This window comes from Puntigrus tetrazona, chromosome 5, assembly GCF_018831695.1.
Source record: "Puntigrus tetrazona isolate hp1 chromosome 5, ASM1883169v1, whole genome shotgun sequence".
NCBI classification, from domain to species: Eukaryota; Metazoa; Chordata; class Actinopteri; order Cypriniformes; family Cyprinidae; genus Puntigrus; species Puntigrus tetrazona.
The window spans coordinates 12,046,790-12,069,906 of record NC_056703.1 but is presented as its reverse complement, the minus strand read 5'-3'; the positions used below and the strand labels follow the sequence as shown (position 1 = coordinate 12,069,906).

Sequence of the window (23,117 nt, the reverse complement as noted above, 5' to 3'; positions counted from 1 at the left end):
TTATTAAGTATATATTTTGATTAAATATCTATAATTTAATTATACATATTTAATTATGTATACAATACATAATAGATAATCATTCAAGAGTTTGTTTTTATATCATTAATGCAATTTTGATTTTTAATCCAAAACAATTTACATATAACCCAAATGTATCTATTCAGGAGGCTGAAGGGTTCGACAGAACTAAGTTCTATTCAGCAAGAATAAAAATGGAAGGGAACATTGCTTGTGTGTGTTCTTTAGTTGTGGGGAATCCTTTAATTAATGGAAATATTCCACCCTTGGGACTCAGACAAGAAAAAATGCCTCCATGAATGAAGAATATCAAAGGCAGAAGAATAAAGGGTGAAATAAATTATATTATTAAAAATAATTTTAAAATTTAAATTGTAAATCATTATTCAAAAGTAAAACACACATCCCATTACTATTTAATGACAATAGTGTTTGATGTTTGGTGCATGTGTGCGTGTGTGTGTGTACGCGTTTTTGTGACATATGAGGACACAAATTTGAATAATGACATGGGTATGACGTAAGTTTTATAAAGAGATGGTGACTTATGAGGACATTACCTCATGTCCCTACTTTTCAAAATGCTTATAAATCATACAGAGTGAGTTTTTTTTATGAGTACAGAGAGAATAGTTTCCTTTAAAGGGTAGGTTTAAGTGTAGGGTTTGTGTAGAACAATAGTACATACAGTCTGTACAGTATAAAAATCATTACGCCTTTGAAATGTCTCCACAATTCACCAAAACAAACATGTGTGTGTGTGTGTGTGTGTGTGTGTGTGTGTGTGGTCAGTTGATGGCTCATTTCAATTTACAGTGCATGTTTTCAAAGTTTCCTGTTCCTCACTAAGAAATGATGCCATATAATCACTTTCATTAAAGCAACCATCAACAACAACAAAGAAAACATCTCAGGAACTATGATCTCTTTTACATAATGCAGCCTTTCATGCAGTGTCAGATGCTTATGATAACAGCTGCAATGCCCTACTAAATGTAGAGGGACGTTAATTATGGGTCATCATTTAATGCTGTCTCTCTCACTCAAACTTGCGTTCAAACGTGCACAAATATCCCTGTGGAAATTTAGTTTGACACACATTATAGTTCATCACAATATATGAATGAAGCTATATTAAATTAAACTATATACTGCAACAAATCTACTCTTATCTTTATTTGTTCCTGGCACAATTTAATTACAGTAAGACTATTTAAATAAAAAAAAATATTCAGAAAAGATGCAGTGGTCTGATCAAAAGTCGCCTACAAGATATACATAAAAAAAGGGAAAAGCACAAGCCAATTAAAAACCTGAAAAGAACTTCTATTGTCTGATATTTCATGTTTGCATCATGGTGACAGGCTAAAAGCTGCTGGTGTTTTTACAGAACATTTAAAGTTAATAATAGTCTGCTAGTGTTAATTAGTGCAAGTATACTTGACTTTTATATGGCCAGTTCTTGAGTATGCTATTCCAGTAAGGGGTGGACTACTTAAAGGTCTCTCTGAGTAGTTAGAGAGGATCCAAAAGTGATGCTGTCGGGCAATAGGCATTCCGACTTCAACTCTACAAACACTGAGTAAAAGGCGTGAGGAAGCCACTCAAGGACAGTTCATCACTGCTGCATTGTTTCCTGCCTAAGGCTCCAACACCATTTAATTCTCTTCGGCAGCACAAGACATTTGGTATACCCAGGAGTAAACTAAACGTCAACATTCTCTAAAACTGCAGTATAGATAATTTACACATGTGGTAACACTTTAGAATAGTTAACACTTGTTAATAAGGCATTAATATGTGCTTAATCAGCACTAATAAGCGGCTAATATTTTGGTAATATGCATGCTCATAAGCAACTAAAAGGTGTAACCATAAAATAAAGTGTTACCTAATTTTCTAGAGGGTTAATAAAAAAAAATTACTTGATTCATGTTGTAGTTACATTTTGAAGTTGGCTTGTTAAAACAAAAAAAACCCTGACTTTAACTTTCCCTTTAAATTATATTTTGCTGCTTATTAATAGTAAGGTAGTTGTTTAGGTATTGGGTAGGATTATGTATATAGAATAAGGTCATGTAAAATAAGGCATTAATATTTGCTTAATTACTACTAATAAATGGCTAATATTCTGGTAATATGCATGCTAATAAGTATTATCTTTTTATCAAATAAATTGAGTTTTTGAGAACATAAACGATTTCTTTCAAAAACATGACATTCTTTAAATGTCAAAAAAGTTTTTTTTTAAAAACAATTACAATTGTTTTTAAACAACAATTACAACAAATTTACAATTTACCTAAAAGAATACATTCTGTTCTAAATGGCATACAATCTTGACACACACAAACAGAAGGCCCTACCTTTCTGGGGCTGCTCCAAGGGTTTCCTGCGGACTTTGTGGCTGTTGTAGGTGAATCTGCGGTCAGGCTCATAATCGGTGCGGGTGTGCGCCTCTCTGTAGTGTTTGTGATGAAGGTTGGTACCATCCTCTTCTTCAGATGAGCTGGAGTAACTGAGCTCCAAGCCGGGGTGGGGCCGTGCCAGAGACTGGTACAGCTTCTCGTCCATCTCTGCTTACTTTCACAATATCTCACACACACACACACACACACACTCTTGGTAATCTCAAAAACTCACTCAAAGCACGCTGAACACACACAAAGAACAAAAAAAAAAAGAACAGAAAACAGGCGATGAAACAGAAAACAAACAACAGCAGTTCAAATGTACTCTAAACTTTCATTTCACTGGTGCAATTTTTTGTAACGCGATACATGAAACAGCTTGAGAACAAACGGCTGCTCAGTAGAAATGCATTTAAAGAGGCATGAAGGACAAAACAAAACAGAAACACTTTCCAAAACCGCCCCCATGTTTTAGCCAAACATTCATCGACCACCAAGAAAAGAGAGAAGGTCTCAGAGGACAAATGAAAGAGAAGAGGGAGAGATAGAGAGAACGATAGATGGAGGGTGAGATGAAGAGATAAAGAGATGCTTAGATAGAGGAAAAGAGAGGAGATAAAAAGGGTGAAAGACTAGGGGAAAAAGGAAACAGACTCAAGAGTTATACAACCGTCCGGTAATGAAGCCAATTAAATCATGAAATTAACTTGTCTCACTATACAGTACACCAGTCAATAGATTCAAATAATTCATTAGGATTCATTTCTTTTTTTTTTTTTTTTGCAGTTAACCCAATCAATCTTACATTCTGAATTAGCTGAAAGTTAGCTAAATAAATCCATATTGATTCCTCTGACAGTGTAGTGCATCCAGTTTTAATGCATTCAGTACTTCTCAACAAATAAACAAAATGATATCTAACAAATTTGATTTAATGATGTCGTTATCTGGAGCTCATCTCATTAGAACCATTATTGCTTTTTCATGACCAATCTAGATTATTAGGGCTGCAACAAACAATTAATACTGAAATAATAACATCAATAGCCATATTTCAAAAAATTGATAATCAATAATGAAAATAACAAAAAAAATCCTTTATCAATTAGTCATTTCTGTGCGCCTAAATCAATCGGCAATGTCACTTTACCACCCAAAATACACCATCCTTTACATAAAGACTCATCCAGACAATGTGTCAACTTGACAAAGGGCAGCAAGGAATGTCAGTGGAATAATGTTGACCAAAATATAGATTTTTTTTAAATATTTGTTGTTTGACATTAAAATTAGATTTTATTCTGACACTGTTTAATTGAAATGTACTTGTAAGAGTGTTTTTTTTTATTTACAGAAAATATGACTACATAATTAAGGAACAAAACATGTAATTAAAATTGTGATTTAAAAAGGCTTGCTGTGCTTATCTCCCACGACATTACAATAAGAAACTTTAGGTTTCTTCAGGTAAGAATGTGTGGGTTTGTGTTTTTAATATGTATTGACTCATTATCAAAGGTTTTTTAAAAAGGACACCTTGTAAATGTTTTGTTAGCTAACATCTCCGTCTTGTCATCTCTTACATTCAAATATGTGTATGACTAGGTTTTCAGACATGCAACATTCTACAGCATTCACCGCTCCGGATATGGCGGACGGCTGATATAGCAGCTAACAGAAACAGCTGTTAATAGAGCATATGCATATCTATGGTTGGCGCATACTGCATTCCCAGTTGCACATTATAAGTGACTTAATCTCAAAGAACATGCAGAGATGGAGCAGCATTAATTGTTAAGCAAGCTACTCTGAGACACTGAAAACAAACTATTATGAGCTGATCATATGTAAAAATACATAGTGTTGCATTCTGCCCTGAGACACACAGTGCTTGATGAATAAATTCTTTATTATTAATATTATTATTATTATGTCTGCAATCTTTGTGTCATTTTCAGCTGTTTTATTCTTTTCATTGTTGCAGTTTTTGTTGGTTGTATTTTGTTTAATGATATTTGTGTACAGACAGACAGACAGACATAGATAGATAGATAGATAGATAGATAGATAGATAGATAGATAGATAGATAGATCTATAAGAGGAGGGATTAGTAGGAAACTAACATTAGAGTCAGACACGATCGTGCTTGAATTGCCCTGCATATATCTTATTCAGTGCTCTAGCACTGACACAATCTCTCTTTCTCTCTCTCTCTCTCTCTCTCTCTCTCTCTCTCTCTCTCTCTCCAGAGAGTACGGCTCTCTTTCAGCTTTTACTTCCCAGAATCTAAACGCTGACCATGACCTTTCAATGACCTTTGAGCCTGAAAAGAACATTGGGCATTCAACAGAGGAGAGCACAGGTAGGGGAGGGCCACTGGAAAACAAGATGCGGTTAGACAGAGAGAAAGAGAAAGGAGAGACGCAGCTGAAAGGAGACAGATGAAAAGGAGAGGTGGAACGGATGAACACGGGATGAAAGAGAACCGACAGACCATACAGGATAGAAGAGGAGTCAAACGAAGATGAAGACAGGGATGGATAGGAGCAGAAGCATGGCTGAAAAATGAAAGAGGAAAGGATGAGAGTGGACAGATGAAGAAACGAAGAAGGATAGAAGGAGCCCGCGAAATGACCAGACAGGTTAAAGACTTTGTGGGAAGCAGACAGGAGGGAGACAGACAAAGAAAGAATGTCGCTCACATCCTGACATTGATGAAATAGAAGTTAAATATTACCATCAAATGCTCGTTAGCGTGTATACTCTGTGTTGCTTTGGTAATGGGTTACTAATTGGCTGATGCGGAAACGCGCGGCATGACTAAGTGATGTGGGAGGGGTGTGCGAGTTAAATCCCTGTCAGTCTCTGGCAGGCTGCCTGCTGATTGGATGTCGTGCCAGAGCGAGTGCCAATTGGAGGCGGCGGTGACTTTGCAGACTGGAGGCAACGTCTTCACACGCAAACACAATTAATAGTCTGTTAGTTAACAGCGGCGGTGATGAACGCTTCTTTTATCTGTCTCTCTCGCTCTGCTCTCATGAGGCTCAAGCCATGTGATGTCTAGCGGAGGAAGCAGATCGAACGCTATTACTACCATTTTTGATCAAAACGGAACTTGCTGTGACATGTAAAGAGGGTTTAGGGCCACTAATAAAATCTTTGAGGGAATGAACGGAAGTAGACGCACGCGTACATTTGAAGCAGACAGATGGGGAGGGTTCTTATGGGAGAGCTGAATAAGTCTTTGTAATCAGACGATTATGATGATTACAGTGTAGGAGAACAAATTGCCAAGAGGGGACACAAACATGGGCGCGAACCCAGTCACGTATGCACAATTGTGCTCCTAATTGGGTTTGTGCTCCAGACTACACAGTTTATGTTTGGAGATGTTTTTCTTCTTTTATTTAGCAACAAGTAAAAATAAACCCTCCTTAGTGGTTCTCTTCAATATAGTGGGTTCAGAAAACTCTTCTTATTAGCCTATACTTTGCTGTAGTGTTCTTAAGTTGGCTATATTATATAAAACGTTGACGTTGCATTATAGGTGCTTCAGATGAGTGTATTGGTTCTATGAATCATCCGTTAACAGAAGAAAAGAAAATCCCTCCCCTTTGAAAATAAGTACAATCTTTTACTTCTTTAAGAAAAAAAAATAAAACATAGATGAAACCACATTTACCAAGGACATATCTATACTTTTTTTCAAGAATTGACCAATATTGGATTTTTTTGCAGACTTTAGCTATTTACAATAATTTTAAAATAATTTACTTAATACTGAATTAGCCTTTTTTTAGACACCATCTAAGTTGTACCTTTTTTTTTTTTTACAAATTTAAAGAATATTATTTTCCCTTTGGCAGGTTTAAAAATAATAGGTGCTGTACATAAAAGTATGTACTACAAATATAAAGTATTTAAAAATTATAAAGTCAGCATTACAGTAGTCAGTATATATATATATATATATATATATATATATATATATATATATATATATATATATATATATATATTTATATTTTATTTTTTTCATTCACAACCCACTTGCGTGATCTAATGTATTTCATCCATCAGAAATAGTACAAATCAATTCCTGAATGGAACCAACAATGAATGAGTTTGCAATAAATTGTAAAAAACTTTTTCTCTCTTGAAACACTGTTAAGAGCATCTTGAGATATTCAGATGGTAGCAGTATGTTTTCCTATGGCGTTAGGCTTTAGAGATGTTTTTTAGCTTCTGATTTAAATGTTTAGATTTGACTCTCAGGGTGGTGAAACTAACTACGGTCTACATTGATTTTACACTCCTACCGCAGATATACAGCTGCGTATCTCTGCATCACCCAGTCATTTTAACCATATCGTTAGATTGGTTCGTGTGTTGATGTTTCGACAGCTCAATGCAGAGATGGATCAATGTATAGACAGTATTAACACTGTGTGTCACCGAACTTTCCCCAACTAAACAAAGAGAAAATCGAAGGGCTCTTAGTCAGGGATAAAGGGCGGAGAGTGAAACTGTCTACAATGCGAAAATCCTCTCTTGAATACTAAGTCTCACGTTTAAAATCCTCTGTGTATCGTTGTGCACGAATTTGAATTTTCAGGTCCACATCAGACTAGCCACTTAAACTGCTTTTTATCAGCTAAGAAACACAGTCCTTAGCGCTTCTCTCTGGAGCAGATGCTGAGAGATTGATGCATGTCTGGACTGCTGCAATGCTCTCCTGTCTGCTTTTCCCCAGAACGCCCGGCTAGACTACAAATTAATGCTGCAGCACGAGCGCTGACAGAGAGCAGAATGAAAGCACACATTACGCATGTCTTAAAGTCCCTTCATTGGCCTCTCGTAAATTTTAGGATTGATTTCAAATTTCTGTTACCGTTGTACAGATCCCTTAATGGGTTTGCACCTAAATCCATATCTAATAAGCTTGCGAGGATCGTTTCAAACAGGTCTCTCTGGTCTCCTAACACTGGCGTCCCAGCAGTCAGTAGTAAAGCTCATTGCTCTCCGATGGCTGTTAGAAGAAATCACAGTTTAAACAAAACGCATAGCATTTGATCTGTTTTCTTTATTCAAACATGACTGACTTTATTCATCTGTAAACTTCATGTATTTATTGCATATGGTTTAATTGCTGTGTTGTTTCTAATTTAACATATCACATTCTCTTTGATCTATGTGCATGTCTTCCTTTTTTTATTCTGTAACCGCATTATTAGTTACATAATTTCCTGTTTAATTATGTACCAACCTTGCTTTTAATCTTTCTTGTTTGCCAACTGACAAATTAATATCTTTGCATTGCGTCATTTGCACAAAATATGGTTTACATATAAATCTGTTTATAATTTAATTAAAACTAATAATGTAGGGTGGGGCTGCATCATTCAAATGCCACGTGAATACGACAGACACACTAATAGTTTTAAAATATTTGCTTCTAAATATTGTCAACAATAACATTAGCATGATTTGACTGCTGGGAATCGTACAATATTACAGGCAGCCCATAGAGACGTATCATATTTTCTTTCACGCGCACACACACAAACTGCATCTACACGCAGTGGATAATATTCATTCATCCATCTTCAGATTATCAGTGCAGACTTCCTGCGCTGATTCCCTCTAAAACAGTCACACACACACACACACACACACACACACACACACACACAGCAAGAGTTGACGTTCCCTCATCCATCTCTCTCTATTGCCAGAGTCACTTCCTGCACTGAGCGATTCTCTCCCACACACACACACACACACACAAACACGCAAATTCTTCTGAGGAGAATCAGATCTGCAGCAAGAGAAAGCTCTTGCCCTGAGCAACTGCACAAACGTGTCAAAGCCCTGATACTGCCTAAAATAAAAGCTGACAACGCATGCACACACACAAACAGAGTCCGTAAACATGAAAGTCAAGCGCAGGTCAGCTAAGAATATTTCTTGCTGGTGGCATTTCTCAGCGCTCCCAAAAAGGTAAACACACACTTTCTACATAAACCTGAAGCTAGCCAGACATTCCTGGGGGTCATATCTGACAAAGTTCATCGCCATGAAGACCCAGCCTGAGGAGGGGTAAAGGAAATGGATGGTAATACCGTCTACTTACGATACATACATTTACATAAACATTCTTTACCATCTTGACAAAAAGACAGCACATTAAGATTTTGCAACAATATACAGAAACTAATTACAGAGAGAATTTATATTATGAAAACGTCTTAAGACATAATTTTCATAATTCATACTAGTGTCTTTAAACAAAGATATATATAGAAAGCATATTCAATATAAATATATTTCCATGTCTTCAAACCTAGGTCAAGATTTTAGTCATTTTTATAACTTTACCACCCCTTAAAAGTCTCAGTATTCCAATTTATCGATATTTCTAGACTTTCCAAGATCATGAGAATATTGCTTAAATTAAGGTGAATAGGAAGTTGCTGCCAATTTTACTTCAGTAGTGACGTATTTCCAGTTGAAATAGAATATTAAATAGAGTTTGTGGTTTTTGCGCTCCTCCTCTCTGTCTATCACTAATAGCAAGCTAACGTTTGGAAATGTATTTAAAGTGCCCCTATTTTTCATATTTTGGTTTTGGGAGTCCCCAACAACAGGTTGACATGCATGCATGGTGAAAAAACACTTTAATTTTATTATAATGCAAACCTTTGTAAAACTTGTACAACGGCTCCCAAACAATTTGTTCAATGGTTCATTATTCCAAACACTTTCAGTGATTGGCCACCAAAAGCAGCACCTAGTGGCAAAGAATAAATTAGCATTTTCTTTTGGACCAACGCAAACCTCAACATAAATGTCAATATAAAAAACGGCTTGGGACTCATTTTAAAAATGTGCGCCAGTAAGTAAATAAAATCAAAATAATTTTGACTTCATGCAGACTTTAAACAGCCAACTTAACTGCACTGAGAAAATAAATAGCTAACCACCCAAACTTTTTATTAATTTACTGTAAAGCTATTTTTTTAAAAGCCTATTGAAAAGCTTGTCTGCTAAGTTGGCAGTGGTAGCGTTACCCACAGCAGCTGTTGAAGCTCTGTTATAGCTTGTTCATAAAGGTATTCAATAGCTTGGAGAATGTGATAAGATTTGATTTGATTTAAGCTTCCTTAAAATATTTAACACGCTGTCAGAAGCCTTCTGTTGTCTACTGCCAAAAGATGAGCTTCTAACCAGCTCTACTGGCTCCATAAAGTGCTTGTTCTTTTACAGGTATGTGATTAATACATGACCTGGTGAGGCACACCAAGCAACGCAGGACGTGGGGTGAGGCTGCTCTCAGATGGCCCACTTATAAACCATTCTTTGGCCATCTAATGAACACTGCTTTTTTCAAGGTCCAAGATTCTGGCTGGTGATCTGATCTGAATTAGAGACCTGGCAGCCAAACAAGGAACATGAAAACATGAGAAATATGGCCGAGACATTCAGTGCTGTCAAAAAGGAGCCTTGTTTTTAATTTTCTGATTGGTTACTAGGGCTGAAATTATTAGTCGACCTTATTGCAACATTGTCAATTAAAAAAAAACTATCAACAAATATTTTGCTGTCGAATAGTTATTTGATCTCATGTTACCTAATATCTGAGTCTGCAATAATGCAGTTTGACCAGTGTTTGACCAATACTGCAATGCATAGAAGAAAAGCGGCCGAACCTGGGGTATGGGATATAGCTCTGATGAGAAATGAACAATAAAATCAATTTTTAATATAATAGATTGTGTTTTATTAACATATACACTTACCCCAACCCTAAACCTATCCCTTACAATAATGCAAAAACAGTAATTATTGTTGTACAGTTTGACAAAAAAATGATGCTCTATTGATATGCACGTGACCGTATCCCTTCTAGCCTTAACCCTGAACCTGAAGCTGCTGAGTGGTGTTTAAATGAGTATGTAAATATATGCTGCCTGCTTTCCTCTCAATAACAAAATTAACAGCAAAAAATGATGTAGATGACTGCAAAAGCTATGCAGCTCAGTACTCTGGTAAAATCCAGTCATGTCACATCTATTTATATAGCACTTTTGTGAGAAAGACAGTATTAAACCTAGCAGCTTTACCATACTACATTTTAACATTTAAAATATCCTATTAAACACCTTCATTTTGTTTAGAATCCATATGACTTACATAAAGAGATGTTAGACAGATTGATGCATCATTCATTTAGTTCTTTGTACAGTGCATTAAACTGTGAAAAAGAACATCTCTTGTCTGTCATCATCATAAAAAAATCATAATTGTAATTACATAATACTGATGATTTTTAAAAGCTTATTTTATTTATTTGCTGGAATATGTTAAACTTATTTTAAGTGAATTTTCAATTAAATAAAAAGAAATTAAATAATCAATTAAATCTACTGATTAATCAGTTAAATAATGGGATATTAGTTGATCTGTTGCTATAATTACATTAGATTAATCAATTATTAAAATATTTTTTTTAAATATATATCAGTATCTTATGGTGTGATTATTCTAACACTGCACACAGTAAATCAGCTGTCAAGAATGCAAAAACACACACACACACACACACACACACAGAATACGTTCTTACTTTCTATCATCTAGACGGCCTTGAGAAAACTTGATATTAACTTGATAAACCATATTGAACATGCAATGCTACAGAGTATTTCTTTCATCAAATTGGCCAGTGGGTGTCAAATAACTTGCTGTTTGTGTGTTTTATATACAGCATGATGTGATGCAACAACCGAAGTCTGACACATACGCACACAGACTAGTAATTTAAAATAAAAACATCCAGCATGGATATATATTTTAAATATTTAATACCTTGTGTCAGACATACAGCAGGATTTGAAATTCTAAAAGGCACCCTAGGCTGAAGTGGTATTTTGAATGCACTTTAAATGAATCGCTCAAAAAGTCTAAAGTCTGAAGCCATCTGACCAATCCTTCACTAATCTTACTCAATCCAGAACAGTTACAGAATCAACATATCATTTACAATCGAACTACAAATTATGTTTCAAAATTAAACAAATGTTATGTAGTATAGGTTTGTAGTATATATATATATATATATATATATATATATATATATATATATATATATATATATATATATATTTTTATATATATATATATTCTATTCTACGTTAAAAAAATATTTCATTTAAATGTACACCAGGTTTTTCTTTTTTTGATGTAGTCATCAAAGAATCCTAACAATTTAGTTTCTACAAAAAAATTGAATAACATAAAAATGCATTAATTAAGCTGCAATGTTATCAATTGTGATAATAAGTCATGTTTTTTGAGCACCAAATTGATTTCTGAAGGATGTGATTGAATTAACAAGGCAGAAAATTCATATGAATTTTAAAATACTAAAATAATAATTAAAAAATGCTTTTGTTTCATGTATGGTGTTTTTATGTTTTACTGTTCAGCAAATAAAAATCTGCTACTTCATCATGAAAACCAGGACAGGAATGCCAGAGATGGCATCAAATGATAATGTCGATAAAGGTACCCGGTATTCATATGTTCACATTCATTACCTCCCCAACCATTTACTTCTCCATCTGTCTCCCTCTTCCTCTCTCTCTCTCTCTCTCTCTCTCTCTCTCTCTCTCTCTCTCCCTCTCTCTCTCTCTTACTAATGGCATTCTATACTCTTGTGTATCTAAATGCTTTTTGTCACCTCACCACCCCATCTCTCTCTCTCTATCCTGTTAGGCTAAAGTATCTGGGTGTGCTCATTCTGGAGGGCTTTTCTGAAGTGTTTCTAATTCTGGCCTGCGACTCAAGTGAAAACACTCCGTCACACACACACTCACACACACGCTGCAGTGGCTCACAGCCCCATTTAGCTGATGTGCGTGTGTGTGAGTGAGTGATATGAGAGCTAAAAGCTTGTCCTTCAAAAACTGTCAGCTCTGCTCAGGCTCAAAACAAATGTTTCTCTTTTTTAAGTGTGTGTGTGTGTGTGTGTGTGTGTGTGTGTGTGTGTGTAAGAGAGAGAGTTTATCAAGCAGTTTATCAAAACCGATTTCATTATTCCTATTTTTACATAATAAATTGTTATTGCATCGTTGTTTTGGGGCAAAAACTACTCCAGTGTACCAATGACATTACACAAATGTTCAATAAAGCCTGAACTAAAATAAATTGATATCCAGTGGAGAGTGAGCTGAACACATATGGAGAGTGTAGGTGTTTGAGTTTGCTGAGCATGAGGGTTAATCATAAATGTAGGGAGACAAGCAGAGAGTGAGACAGAGAGAGAGAGAGAATGAGAGGGGGAAGGACAGCAGGCAGTAAGACAGGTTTTTAAATACAAAAGAAAGGTCCCTACACAGTGAGTGATGCCACTAACCGAGATTATGAATTATGAATCCCATAACCTGACAAAAGCATCAAGTGAAAGCACACTTACATACACACACACACAGACAAAGAGAGATGGAAAAGGACAGTTAACACATAAAAGTAAGAAAGAAAACAAAACAGATTGTTTTGCCGTATAAGGAATGTCAAGTCAGGATGTTTCAGTTTCACACGGTTGCTGGAATAAAGTTCCTCTAATATTTAGTTCTTTATCTTAAACCTTAAATCAATACAGTTTCAATTTTTTATACACATACACAGGCCCTTATGACACACACAAACATACAGCACCTGTAAAAGCCTGTTAAAGCTCTCCAAGGCATGGCTGCATTTACTTGAAAAAATACAACCAATTAAAATAGCAATATTTCTGTAATATATTTCAAATGTTATTAATATTAAATTAAATAATAATATTTTATTATATTATTATATATTATGTGTAATTATTATTATAATTGCTTAAATTATAATCGCTATTATAATTGCTTACATCAGTTCATTAAAAAAAGTTGCAGACATACTGTAAACACACACACACTCAGCCAGATGAGACGCATCTGTTTGTTTGGCTACTGTTAAATCACTTATCATTTATCTAATACCCGCATACACACACACACACACACACGCACACACACACACACACGCACACACACACACACACACACAAAGGCATATATGTACACACACCCCCTACAGGACTAATCCTGTAAACTGAGAATCCGGCATTCATCATCAGCCAAACATTATGATCAGAACTAGGCCAACACATGATATGTGTGTGTGCCTCCCTAGTAGCCTGTAATATATGCTGGCATCATTATTTTTGAATTAGAATAAATAATGAGTGGGGAAAACATTTTATACTGTCTCTTGAGTGTGTGTGTGTGTGTGTGTTTGTTTGTAGCAGCAGGGGAGAGCGCAGAAAGAGAAAAATATGTCTGAAAGGTATGTAAATTTGTATGCGTGTATGTTTGGAGGGCAGGCTTCAATGGTGTTGTGTGACTGGCTTTCATTTGTGGTCAGAGGGACACACAGCTCCATTTGTGCCACATTCCCCTTCAATCACCGGATGCCGGCCTCTGATCATCCACGAAGGCAGTCACGCCGATTCACACATGAAAGGGATGTAATGTGTCACGCGCACACACACACGCACACATATAGAGATAGGGTCCCCTGATGAGCAACAGACAAATAGGATTTTTTGCTTCCAATTGCGAAATTGCTGACAAGGTAAAAAACGTAGGAGTCTATGCTCAAACGTGCACACACACACACACACAGCCCTCGGTTTAGGCAGCTCTAACGGCAACATCTAAAGAATGCAAATTTGTTAGGGCTAACAAAAGAAAGCCACGGAGAGAGATGAAGTGACAGAGAGAGTGTGTGTTGATGTGTGTGAGTCATTCACACTGGAGACAGTCGCACACTTTTTGATCACTAAGAGACTTAATTAGACTCTATTCTTGCTGTCTGTCTCTCTGTGGGCTGAACGTAACACTTCAGTGCTGATAAGGAGCATGAGGAGAAAATCATTCTCTCCCCCTTCTCTTGTTTTCTCCTCTCTCTTCCTGTGAGGACAAACTGAGAGAGTTTGCAGGTGTCGCTACTAATGACATAAATCCGTAAAACTTTGCAATAATAAAAAGCCAATTTCCTTCATTGGCCCACTGATAATGTTCGAGAGTAAATAAGCACAAAACACGCAAATCTCATTTCCACCAGAGAACCGATCGCGTCACGTGTGCCAATCTGATACTAAGCGGTAAGCAAATAGGCATCGCAAGCCAGACCTAGAATTATTGGAACACTCCAGACTAATGAGACAATGCTTCTTCTGCCCTGTTTGCATCAGTGCGGCCTCATATTTAAAAGGCAGGTGGAGACGTGCACCTGCGGTCAGAGAATGCTGAGAGGAAACTCTCCTGCTCCCTGGGGCTGACTTTTGCACATTATTATTAGATGTCGCTAGGGTGATCTCCATCTTTACACTCTCATCCAGCAGGTGTGTATGTCAACAGAATGATTTACTAAACAAGTGAGCCTGCAGCGCTCTGATTGGTTGGAAAAATGAAAAATCTCACAGAAAATTCCACAAAATGGCATGAAAAAAACACAATAAAATAAAATAAAATTTAAATCATAAACTACAATAAAATGTATCAAAATTTTAAAATGTAATTCTTTACTAAAAGCCTAGTAAGAATTAATGCCTAGTCATGAATAAAATATTCATTAAAAAGTATGCATTGCATTTATAATTGAAAAAGAATTATAAATGTAGAATATTAATAGTTGCAATTATTCATGGTAAAATAAAAACTGATTTTAAAAAGGCTCAGAAATTTTTACTATATTCACAATGAAACAGTTGTTTTCTATATTTATTATGTGTGTGTGTGTGTGTGTGTGTGTGTGTGTGTATATATATATATATATATATATATATATATATATATATATATATATATATATATATATATAGTAATAGATCATGCAAAAATCATTTTAAAAAGTGTAAAATACCACATGGAAACATGATTATGTAAATGAATTAATGAATTATTTTAAACAGTCATGTTGAGTCATGACAAAAGGACTGGATATGACATAAACCCAATGGCATTGAATTTCAAATGGTTATTAACCTAAATAAGAAACACATTACAAAATCACTGTAATATTCCTGACACTGCTACATTTCATATTACAAAAAATAAATATATAAAATCCATTTATATCCAGATCCATCAAAAAGCATACATAGCTTGAAGCTTAATGTACAATTATTACTAAAAGGTAGAATTTCCAGAAAGATCAGATTAAATAGGTTTTAAACAGGCATGCTTGTCTAAGTGAGTTAAAAAAAAACAGTTTGAGTTTTGACCCAGAGCCAAATCCTTCTTTTCCTCTGTATTCAGCGTCTCTGTGCCTCTCCCTCGCTTGAGCGAGCACCAGACACGGCCATAATCGACAACCATAACAAGCCACAAACACTGGAAAACGGTCAGAATCTGTATGTGTGTTGAGAGAGATTGACCTGTGGCCTGTGTGCTTTGCCCTTAAACTTTTCTCAATACCTGTTTTCACTGGGAGCCTTCAAGACAAAAGAGCGACTAAAGTCATACACACCTGACCCGTGATGATGAATATCAGCCCCAACACCACACACACACACACACACACACACTTCTCTCTAGGGTTTGGATTCTATCATTATCTCTCACCTTGTCACGGTCAACCTGAAAAGCTTTCTCTCTCTCTTTCCTTCTCTCTCCCCATGACACTCTACCTTTCTCTCCGATCGTCGGTTATTGCCATTTCTGTTCCAATGCCTTTTCATTTCTTTCTCAATTGTTCTTTCATTACTTGTTTTGAATTGACTCTTACCAAGACTAGAGAACAGAAGAGTGCAGCAATAACGTCTTTGTCTTTGCTGACTAATTAAAGGACGGGGTGACATATACATCACATCTGCCTTCCCTGAAAAACCATCCTTCAAACTCATTTCTCCTTCATGAGATGAGGAATCTGAGGTGACCGTTATGCTTGGGGACAGACTGGGACAGCCTCTTTCGGTCTGGCATTTATTCAGCTATGAACTCCTGCTCTGTGCTCTGAAATACTCAATCAATCGTCCTAATGAAACTCCGCCCCAAAACTGCTACCTTTCGAAAAATCCAATAAAATAGACCCTGCCACAGAGTAGTGAATATTTTAAACCAGGGTAAATAGAACACAAAATGTGACTTTCCGTGTTGGAAAAAAAAGTGTATCTTCGGCCCGGGGGAAGTCTGCTTTTGTAAAACTTTCAATGCGTCAATAAAAAAAAAAAACAGCTACACATAGCGAGGTCTCGGCAGCGTATGAAAGTCATTCTCATTACCAGATGTCTCCATTTTACTGATCTCAGACCAGCATTTATCCCCTCTCCCCGAGAAACCATTTCTCCCTCCTACGCACCCACTCTGACAGAACCAAAGAACGAGCGAGGGAATAAATTAGCATTTCAGAAAGGGAGAGAGAAAAACAGCGAAAGACGGGAGAGACAAGCGATCAAGTTATTCTCAGGAGATTGGTTAAGAGGAGCAAAAACAGTAGGGGGTTGCGTACATACCTACACAAACAATCCCAACCACCAAATGTACAAACGACATCAACATGAGAATACAAACGTACAAAATTACAAGTCTTTAGTGAAGAATGCAGAACACAGGAAGTGCATACGCCTACAGGTTCACTGAAGAAAACACCCCACCCTGTGCACCTCGCACGCTTTTAACGGTGAAGAGAACAAACTTGCACCATTGTTTTGTTCAGTGAAGCATCAAAGATATTCCCCAGCTCCTTTTACCCAGAGTGTGATTTTAGTTGCGTTGCACCTGTCAGACCATCTACCTGAACCATTGACTAGAGGTTTTTTATCCGAAGTGACAGTACACTAATTGCAGGAACAGTGCCTCTTGGAGTTTCCCAGGGTTCTGTGTCCTGCTCAAGGGCTCAATGGTAATAGAGCAGCACTGTGATCTCAGTAACTCTCCAGTTCATGGATCACACTCACCTGGGACCGAACCTCCATTCGCCACATTACCGGTGCGGATCGGTACCTTCTAAGCTAATCACCAGCCCAATCGTGCTGGACCTGCATACTAATGTCACAAGCAGAGCACCTCCTCCGAGCGGCGTATCTCTACGAGCTGGTGGACAGGAATAAATAAACTCGGCTGCAGCTGAGTCCGTTTATCTGAGAGCAACAGCATTCCGGCGAACTAATGGAATGTTTAGAATCCAGAGCCCGTGGGGACGTTCCGATTCAAATTCCAAATGCGTTTATTAATTCCGCTCATAAATGAAGTTCCCCTCCTCGCGGCGTATCGCAAATGAGATCCCTTTCCATAATTTGTCTTTGTTGAGTTTCACAGTTCTGCATTGATCTAAAAGACCCTGCGACAAAAGTCACTGACAGAGGCAGGAAGATGAGGGACCTCATATTTCTAATGCGTAAATCACCTTTGGAAAAGCTCCTGTTTGACACCTTGGACGTTTTCAAATGTTTGAATACAAGCTGCATTTACCACCGCCTGCAGCAAATCGCACATTTTTTTTCCCCCTTTTCACATGTACTTCTACTCGTATGATGGACTGGAAACCATCTACAACCTCTACAAATCACAGGCTTAGACATTTCGCTCTAGAAGTCTGGCAGTAAACGCTTTCATAAATTCAGCCGTTCATGTGTTACTGAGAAGCCGAAGGTTTCTGAATGAGAGCGGTTCAAGTTTAAGCGTTTTTAACCTTCCAAACATTTGGAAGCCAACTCATACTGCTTCACATTTGTGAATAACTTCTTTCTGCATGTACAATAATGTTGCTGAATTTCGCATAATGAGCCAATTCAATTAAGATTGAATTTCAGATCTAATTTACAGCATTGTCCTCTCAGCCTTGATCTCATGAGGTTCGAAATAAATATGTCGATAATTTCATAAGCTGGAGTGAGTTTATGATGCAAGTGTGGAAACTAAATTGAGCTTAAAGTCATTTTGGAAAAATATAATTTTCATCCCTGTTTGTATCTCAGTGGACACTTTGGAAAAAAAATCTCAATGTAAAATAATATGATGAAACATTTTTAAAACTAAATGCTGTAGACAGTTTCATTTGTATAAAAGCTAATGTCAGCCTAAAAAGCTCTCTCACTGTGATACTGAATTTGCTTTCTCTGTCTTTTTCCCTTTAGGATTTTCTCATTTTAAAGAAGATGAACATTTTCATTCACAAACTCAATATTTCTAGAAACGCACCAATATTAATTGAATTGTGGCCGATAAGCTGCTACTTTTTAAATGTTATGGTGAATAAATGGTTGATGTTAAAGGAAACTTTTTTGGAAACAGGCTCATCCTCCAACTCCCCCAGAGTTGATAAGTTGAGTTGTACAGTTTTTAAATCCATTCAGCCGATCTCCGGGTCTGATTTTCATAGCTTAGCATAGATCATTGAATCCAATTAAACCAGTCAGTAAACCGATATGATTAGGAACTATACTGTCATTCCGGCCTAATAATCAAGGAATTTTGCTGATGTATTACGCCGGAATGAGAGTATAGTTCCTAATCATATGGGCCTAAAAAAAAAATCACAATTTTTTATTTTCTTGCCGGTATTAGTACACAATATAACTACAGAAGACTCAAGTTTTAAATAGAAAACTGTTTAGTCATTTTTTAACGCAATGCTACTAGTCTAATTGTATTCAAAAAAAGGTAAAACTCAACTTAACTCTGGGAGAGTTGGAGAATGAGTCTATTTTCAAAAAAAAAGTGTTCCTTTAAAAGGAAATACAATTTTGACTAAAAGCAATTATCTTAAATTCTAGCAGTAAATTGTGATCCAAATGTTATATTGTACAGTAGACTCAGACAGCAATTATCAATGAACTCAGGTGGACTCAGAAATTAACATGGACTCTGGCATTTTAGATTCAGAACAATATTAATTAGACTTTTTTTAGCAACAATTCAATAGTCTTTACTTACGCATACATAATTTAATGGATTTGTGAATAGAAGCTTGTTTTTTTATTCTACCTTAAATTAAAAATTGAATCTAATATCAGCTAATAAATAATTATATTGAAACCTAGTTGTTTTAAGCAAAGCTACAGTATTCTCAGAAGAAAGTCATGTTAAAGCAAGCCCTCTGTGCACCAATCAGGACACACACTCCATTAGCACCTTGGACAGCACCACAGCACACAGCTGAAGACTGAATGCGCGGCACAGCTGGAGTCGATTCATGCTCACCAGGCTAAGACTACACAAGACGACAAGTAATGCCGCTCTTGTCCTCTCCTCCAATCTAACAGAAATGGATGAGGTCTAAGATGAAGCGTCCAAATAGACGGTCTCTCTGAGACACTCCAAATTCATGTTCCGCCTTCTCAACCCCCATCTCTTGGAGAACTCCCGACGAGTGTACAGACACACAAGGAGCTCCCATAGAGCACTATCAGTGCACTCTAGCACGATAGCAACTGACCCATCGGCTACTCCAAAACCTCTTCAGTCTGATCGGCCTCTTAGTACTAAATAAACACCTCTCCGAAGCGTTTCCACCATGACCCCGATGTGCTTGTCTTCATTCCCGGCACACATTTTGTAATAATCTCTACAACAACAAAAACACTTAATGTCAAGCATGCAAACGGTGGCTCTGACAAAAATTCATAGGCTAATAGAATTTCACAACGTGATATTTCAACGCTGCCACATTCCTCCAAAATAATCATGCTGGATGAAGACAAAAAGAGCACAGCTTCATTAATTATGTAGCAGAATATGAAAATATATATCTATTAAATAATATAAAATATTAAATTTAAATGAGCAGCTTTATGAGGTCAGTGACAAAATCAAGCGAACAATGTTTCAGCGAGATGGTTTTATATTTTCTCTTACAAAGACCTCTCATTCTTCATGTGTTTTTTTTCCCCCAGATGAAAAACACTTTTCATTGACGACCCCTCTTATTCGGTGCGGTGAGATGACTTGTTGAATTATTCAGCTGTTTGCATTTTCTCAGCTTGATCACCGTGACATCGCTACTGATGTCATTGCCATAGAAACCGAGGGTGTCATTTTTGTGAGGTCACGTCAATTCAAAGGGACCCAAGTACAGATGTATATTTAAAATACAGGCTTTGCATTAAGCATGCATTGGCAATGCAAATTTGTGAGAAGGAATACAAAAAACGCCAAACAGAGATTTGTGAGTGCACTGGGAAAACTGACTTTTGCTTGAGGAAATGAAGCAAATTAAATAAGAAGAACTGTAATAAAATATTTCTAATGGTCCAGAAGGCTTTATTTCCGGTGCAGGGCTAAGCTTTCTTAACAGAATCCATGTCAGAAGCATTAAAGGGAAACAGAATGGCAGTGGAATCAGATCAGGTCTACGGGGCTTTGGATCTCACACACAAATCAGTCACAGATCTTTGGCTAAGCAGTTACAGGTGATTAGGTGAAAGCTTTACAGGCTTAAAGCTTCTTTAAACACACACACACTTACAATTACCCCTAATCATTCCACAACAGGTGGCCGGTTGGAGTCCGGCCTTGAGGTGAACCGTTCAAGTGCCCTTATTATAGGTTAACAAAGCACCTGCAGTGGCACAGATGAGAGTCTGACAGGCCCCGTTTTAAAGGCTGTCTCACTGATAGCAAACTCTTTCCCAAACGCCTAATCATCTCAACGCACTAAAACCCAATCATACTTAAATTACAGCCTGGCTCAAGAACTTCAGATTAGAGGACCGTGTTGTGACAAAAACTCTGCCCATGTGCTTGATTAATCACTCAACGGGCTTCATCAATGCAGCCCGAGAGCTTTCTTTAAGAAAGGGTTGTTACAGCAAATGCTCTGCATTAGAGAATGACAAGTGTGAGCATCAGCTAAGAGAATCATCAGGGATTTTAATATTTATAATCACGGTGATAAATTACTGCAATATCACCTTAGTTATGCACACTAAACCAGATTTCAAAAGTACATATGGTGCTATATTAATGCATTTACATACTCTGTAATTACGCGTTCATTTGGAGGCCATTAATAATTGCAATGAGTCATGTACTTGTTATATGTATACATATTAGAACTGCATTTTTTATGGGGGGCACAGTAAAACATCTGCACCTTTTTAAAATTAGCTTTGTTTAGGTTGTCATTTATTCACCTGTGTGTTATTGCAAATCTGTAGGAACTTCTTTCTTTGGAGCACAAAAATACATTTTCTGTGTGCAATAAAAGGGTGCAAAACAACATACCGACTCCCATTGTACAGACAAGAAAAGATGCTAGTAATATATGTTTTGGAATAAAATGAGGGTGAATAAGTTTTTTTAGGCTGAACTATTTCTTAATCCCTTTTTTATACACAGTACGAGTTAAAAAACAATACTTGGCAGACCCTTTGCAGTGCCATCAAGGACCCCTAGGGGTCACAGACCCCCTGCTGAAAACTTCTAGTGTGTCGTTAACAATCTAGTGATTGTCAGAGATACAGCACTACCTGTAGGGTTCAATCCAACTTTTGGCAGTTCCAGACACAATCCGCCCACTTCGTCCTATGATTTCCATTCACCTCTCCACTGTGCTGGACAACCTACTTACTGTAAATGGACTGCAGGTTTACGCCTCAGCAGGGGACGGCTTCACTCTGGAAAGTTACTGTGACCCGTTGTCAATGTGGTGCCCTTGAGCAGGACACCTGACCCCCAGGTCGCTCCGGAAATTAGCGTACTGTACGCAGCTTTGGTTAAAAGTGTCTGCTAAATGACAAGTAACCAACCCCGGCACCCTGCTGTATGGTGTTTCTTACTTTGCAAATGAGTCTGCTGATTAGAATAAGAATATATTCCAAAATGTCTCATCAGTATGTTAATTACTCTAAACCTGCAATTTAAGATGTGTCATTAAATCAAGCTGTACGGCCATGTCTGCTGGGCACTGTTACGGGTGCTCGAGCTGGACAATGCGTCTTTTTCACCCATTGTGCTGAAAGGCAGCGTAACCTTTTTAAAATGGATGGAAATGTGTGGCCTGACCTATGGAGTGAGAGGACGCTTTTTTGCCAACATATTATGCCTTTTCAGTCCTTTTGAAAAGTGTAATTTAACAGAAATAGATAGAGAGATACATTACTGTTTCCAATTTGCAAACTATCAAAAGCAGAGCGCACAATACAAAATGCAATACATTCACATAGTGAGGTTAAAACGCACAGAAGGTTAAACCAATAGAAAAAGCATTTTTACAGTCAGCTGTGACATATGCTAAATATCATTCACACATAATATGTTTGTGCTGGAGGATAAAGCAGCGTAGACAGAGAATATTTGCTTTCCATCACGTAAAATAAAATGTGTTGTGGTTTTTCATGCATATCAAATATCTAGGAGTGAAAAATCTAAAAACATGAATATAATCATTCGACTGAGCGTGGCCGCTCGGTCAATCTGGTCATCGCTGAGACATGTTCTACATGCTCAATCTTACTCACATTATTCACATATTGGAGAAAGACAATGAGAATGATGAGGGTCCATGCTTCTCAAACACACATATCGGAGACTTAATGAGGGTGCCTCAGAAACCTCATTTATCATACACTTCTAGGGCTTATTTTTAGAGGAAGACAGCTCCTATAATGAATTAGTCAAATTGAACAAGAAATGTAATGTTCTTTT

General features: G+C 36.9%; 1 protein-coding gene across 1 annotated transcript in view; it reads right to left on the bottom strand.

The window, feature by feature from the left end:
- The window catches only part of tenm1 (teneurin transmembrane protein 1), a 127,489-nt gene that overhangs the window by 95,030 nt on the left and 9,342 nt on the right, over positions 1 to 23,117 (bottom strand). The window contains 1 exon segment of the mRNA XM_043240056.1: positions 2,388 to 2,674. Within this exon segment, the coding sequence (XP_043095991.1) occupies positions 2,388 to 2,595 (208 nt within the window). The 5' untranslated portion in view covers positions 2,596 to 2,674.